This window comes from Austrofundulus limnaeus, unplaced genomic scaffold, assembly GCF_001266775.1.
Source record: "Austrofundulus limnaeus strain Quisiro unplaced genomic scaffold, Austrofundulus_limnaeus-1.0 Scaffold161, whole genome shotgun sequence".
Lineage (NCBI taxonomy): Eukaryota > Metazoa > Chordata > Actinopteri > Cyprinodontiformes > Rivulidae > Austrofundulus > Austrofundulus limnaeus.
In genome coordinates, this window is record NW_013952563.1 from 950,115 (window position 1) to 955,625 (window position 5,511).

At 37.4% G+C, this 5,511-nt stretch overlaps 1 protein-coding gene across 4 annotated transcripts in view; it reads left to right on the forward strand.

The window, feature by feature from the left end:
- The window catches only part of oxr1a (oxidation resistance 1a), a 191,866-nt gene that overhangs the window by 74,445 nt on the left and 111,910 nt on the right, over positions 1-5,511 (forward strand). The window contains exon 1 of one of the 4 annotated variants that reach the window (XM_014017110.1): positions 1,001-1,372. The exons of the other annotated variants lie outside the window; for them this stretch is intronic. Within the exon in view, the coding sequence (XP_013872564.1) occupies positions 1,201-1,372 (172 nt within the window). The 5' untranslated portion in view covers positions 1,001-1,200. Of the gene's footprint in view, positions 1-1,000; positions 1,373-5,511 lie in introns of those variants that run through there. 4 annotated transcript variants of the gene reach the window in all.

Here is a 5,511-nt window from a genome sequence, read left to right on the forward strand (position 1 = left end):
ATATATATATACACATACATATATAAACAAGTATATTATTATTACAAGAAGCGCTTAACGTTTCACCGGCCGTGCTCRTCTTAGCTTGATGCTACTGCTAGTTAGCCTACTGTTTTCATAGGTAAACAAACACAAGGTAGTTGGCAGATGATATTAATTTTAGCTTACACAGTGTTGTATAAAGTATCACAAAGTGATACTGCAGTAAAAGTACAAGTATCTTACTATGAAATTATTTTAGTAAGTTTTATTTAAAACAATAACAAGCCGGAATGAAAACAAGCAAAATTAAATTAGACGTAATGACTTTCTACTTCTTATGTTTTTTAAAAATGTAAGGAGTAGAAAGTAAAAAGTAGGCTGGAAAAATAATTACTCAAGTAGCTACAGATGACCAAATTTTCTRCTTAAGTACAGTAACAAMGTATCTTTTCTTAGTTATTTTACAACTCTGAGCTTACACATTTTTAATTTAAGGACATATGTGTTGATTTTGTTTAATACTTTTACTTAAATAAACAGGTCCCATAATTAATAATAGGTTATTTATGGTGATGTCCATAGAGGAGTAGTTTAGGATGAGTCTCACATTTTTTTATGTATTGGTGCAGATATTCATTCATTCATTCATTCATTCATTCATTCATTCAATCTGAACAGCTTTTACAGATTCTACACTTATCCCTGATAAGTAAAGCCAAGTGCTCCGTTTATATTAAGTAATTTAGTAATTTGCAGACCAGACTGAAGTCACGTGCAGGCCGGATGTGGCCCGCGGGCTGCCAGTTTAATGGTCCTTGTTTACAACATTTCCACAGAGCAGTACCTCAAAAGTCACTTGGTGTTTTTAAACTGTTCACGACCCTCATCAGAACTGCACCCAGGTTAGTAATTTATAGACCCTGTGTGGACTTCCCTGAGCCAGACTGTTTGTTTCGGTTAATGTTCTACAGTAAATCTAGCCAGCTGTGTGCTGCGGAGGCTGACTGTTTACACTCTGCTGGGGAGGAGGAGAGAAAAGTTGRCACTTATTGACGTATTTTAAATAGTTCCTGTTTTGGTATGTGTAGCCCGCTGAAGGCCGTTCACGCAGCCACTTTGAACCCGTGACTTGTTGCAGCGTGAGCGGCCGCAGGTTTCCCAACACTTTTGAAGCCCTTTTGTTGTTAGCTAACCCTGCTAACCTGCAGCTCGAGCGATATGGACTTCATATATTCTATCACGGGCAGCGGCGCGAGGGTTGTCAGAGAGGCCATTTCTCACGGACTGTGGCCCGGACCTGGACACGAGTCCGTCCAGGAGCCCGTCGACATTCTGCAGGACCACCCTGGGACTGGACAGGACCGACACTACGCCCCCCACTACAGGACAGGTCGGTCCAACTTTCAGCTGACAGAGCCGTGTTTGCGCTACAAAGCGAAACTCAAAACKTGCTTTAAAAATGGCCCGATTTAACTTATTTCTGCACCGGTGGCCGTGTTCTTACCTGGTACTGATTTTTGTCTCTGACAACACTTGAAATATCCCTCGAACATTTCGGCGTCGTTCTGTTTCTTTTGCGCTCATGATTTAAGACGGAATGTGAAGCATGAGGATGGTGCAGTGTCAAATGCTATTTTAAAAACTCAGTTTAAACTTTACAACAAATTTATTCTATAGACACGTATTACGTTTGAACATTTTAGATGTTGTAATGTTGAGTTGTTAGTCTTATTTTCGGAGGGTAACTGTTGTTTATGTCGGTACGTACACAACTTTTTTGCAGACGTCAGCTGTTTTAACTCCTTCGGTGCTTGTAAAGTTATTGTAGGAAGAGTGGTGCGAAATAGCCATATGTGAAAACTTGAGAAGTTTTTACCCAGGTTTGTTTGTCTCCATTGCCCACTGTTTTCACCATAAGGACAGATGACATTAGACTAGGGATACACTTTTTGCTTTTGCCTTGATTACTCTAAATAAAACAAAATACAGCTAAAGTCATAAAACAGGGACCGCCAACCTTTAACTAGGGATGTGGATAAATTTTTAATCCTACACCAATATTAAATCTGACAGCGGATTCCAAAAGAACATTTCAAACCCAACAAAATAACACCAAAACCATGTGATTATCTGAAGTTATTGATGTTTGTTTAGGTGAAATCAGCTCATGTTTTCTTGCTGCATTCACAGCAGAACCAATGTGTGACCATTTCACCTTGCTGTTTTCTATTTTTGCTCATAACTTCCTCAGTTTTCAAGATATCGACATGAAATTTTAGGAAAAGATTCCCATTCTGGTTTTTGTAGGAAGCATCTTGTATCCTAAAAAACTAATAAAACTTAATAATAGCCAATTCAAAAAGTAGCAGAAAAGGTATAAAATAACATTACAAGGCAAACTGTAGCATCAAATCAACTTAATGTGTCTTAGAAAGTAAGGAAATTAAAACAATTTAAAAACCATGTGGACATGTGTTTTGTAAACAAAGCTCCTCAACCAATGACAGCGTGTTAAATGTGTCAAGTGACGAAGACGAGCATCAAAACACTTTGCAACAAGCGCTGTTCCAGATTTAAAAAAACATACTTTGACGTTTCAAATCATTATCAAATTTGGAACAAGGGCAGATAAAATAATGTTCTTCATGGCAGATTATCTATTTAAGGGGTCACTAAAAAAAACTTGGGTGATTGATCCTCTTTTCAAAAAATTGTCTCTTCAAAATGCATCAACAAAAATTAAAAACTCAAAAGACGAGGCTGTAGCTAACTACCTGACGGCAGCCCGAGTTGTTGAAATTTGTAGAAATAATGAAGCAGGAGGAAATTACAAGCAAATGCACCGAGCAGCCTCGCAAAATCTGCTCACAGCAGTTTGTGAAGAAAATGGCAGCAGCTGCTGACGAAATGTCAACATCCCTACTTTAACTGAAGAAGATATATTTTTATTACATTTCCTACTAAAAAAAGAATAAAATAAAAAAGTGTCACAAGATCAACGTAACAGGATTAAATAATTTAAATTTCCATCCTCATATAACAGGGGTGCCCAAACATTTTCCCTGAGAGGGTCAAAAATGAAAATCGATCTGGGGGCTGCAGGCCAAACACAGTTATATATGAAAAGCAAATACTTCCTAAATAAAGTTGTTGTTGTTGTTTTTTTTTTAAGTATTAAGCTGGCAGGCAGTGTGGTCAGACTTTTCATAAATTAAAATTTTTGTATTTCAATTCAATTTAATAAAAAAAAACACTTTATTGATCCCAGAGGGAAATTAGATGTAGAAAAATTTGAAAGATTTGTGATCTTAAAAAGGTATGCAAATCTAGACGTGTGCTTAATTCTAATCTAAATGCCTCTTGTAGTTACTTGTATTTTATGCTTAATCTTAATATAATGCACAATAAATTACACATAATTAGTTAAGACAATCTGCAGCACAGTTCCTTGTATAATTGGATCATTGGTCAGGATGAAAGTGGAAATATAGTGTTTCTACATAAGACAGGAGAATACAACTTAGTAGCCAGGAAAACTGCTGGTGGGCCAAATCAAATGGCTTGGTGGGCCAATTTTGGCCCGCGRGCCACACTTTCGGCAGCTCTGTCATATACACTGTTCATTTTGCATGGTGACAGATTATCTGTTATGCAGAAACACACATGCATTCTCTTATGCAGAAAGAAAGTAAACCAGGCAGTTCTATGTAAGAAAATCTCACTCTTGTTTATAACTGCAGAACTAATTCAATGTTTCCAACATTTGTCTGCCTAATTTGGTTTGGAACAGAATTTTAAATCCATTTTAAATGTAGCTCATTGTCTTCCTCCTCACCATTTCCCCAAATATCCCTTGTAAAACCAGACATTTTAAACAATGTACCAAAGGAAACAGAATAACTTTTCCGTGATGCCAATGTTAGTTCCTGTTTCATGAAGGCAAAGGAAAGGAAGTGAAAAGGAAAAACAGAATATGTTTTTTTAAACAAGATGAAACCTCCAGCACAAATGTCCTCAGAAAGGGCAGCCTCAGTTGGCTGGGACAGAGAGGACTGGAARGAAAAGACAAACCCAGAATGACTGGTCCAGGTGTGGTTTGTCTGGGAGGAAAGAAAGAAAATCATGTTAATGACTGCAGTAACTATAAACACAGACAYGAAGAGTAGATAAAATAAAGACAGCAGCATAGTGAGGAAATTAAATGTAGGCGATTTTGGCAAAAAAAATCACGATTAACTAGCGTTTAGCTGATACCAATTAACATGACAATAGATGACAAATACGCTTGCAATTTTTTTTACTCTTAATCAGTTCCTCGGTGTTCTAAGATTATATCATCAGTCAAACTAGCTTCTTCATTTTAACAGGTTAAATGCTAGCTGTGAACTGAAACCCTCCTTTTCCACAATGTGTGGTGGCAGCATATTGTTAGTAATGAAATATGCCAAGGGCTGTTTGCATGACAGTGAGAAGGCATTACACACAAAAATATGTTGTCATATTGCAGTAATTGCAAAGTGACAAATAATTATTGACAGATTTTCAGACAATTAGTTGCACACAATAAAATTTTGCCCAACCCTAGAATATGTACATTTTGTCCTCCAGCAGGAACCTAACCCTAACTATATGATTTATCAAAAAGGAAAGTCTTCAGTCTAATCTTAAAAGTAGACAGAGTGTCAGCCTCACGGACACAAACTGGAAGTTGATTCCACAAGAGAGGAGCTTGATAACTCAAAGCTCTGCCTCCCATTCTACTTTTAGAAACTAGAGGAACCACAAGTAAACCTGCAGTCTGAGGCCCTGTTTACGCGCAAACAGTTTTTGGAAACCTTATGAAGCTGGTTTTCACTGAAGTACTCTGTAGGTGTGAAAGCGTGCATGTGCACACAGGCGACTGCAGCAAACGTTTCTTCTAAATAAACAATCGTTACAAKAAATTACAGACAGCTGAGTGTTTTTGTGTTACTCACTTTTTGCAGCATGAAGGAACAAAACCAAAAACCACCATCCTAGGTCCAAAGGAATGGTAGTTTATTCACTAGGTTGGGATTTAACTGTGATCATGCAGACACTGCATGAGCAGGGCATGAGTGAGATGGCATTGTGGTTGCCAGATAAAAACAAAAAAAAATTTGTTTTTTTTTTTTTTGCCCAACCTTTTTTGTACACATTTTCACCTGATACAACCCACACCTCATCTAACAGCACCCTCACTCATTATATGACAGTTTAGGTCAAAACACAATCATTTTAAAGGGACTGTTGTGCAACAGTTTACCATGTCCTGTGTGGCAACCCTGCATTACTGCAACAGTTCCATGTAAACTTGTAATTGTTTTGTTTATTCACACCAATAAACATTCMAAAACACCTGCATTTTCAGAGATTGGTCTCATGTCCAGAGGGCCTTAGTGTTTATTCAATGTTTATTGCTGTGAATAAAAAACAACAGTAAAAACTTACACATACAGAACCATACATACATAGTTGGCAACCATACAGGGTTGCCAACTATGGCACTTG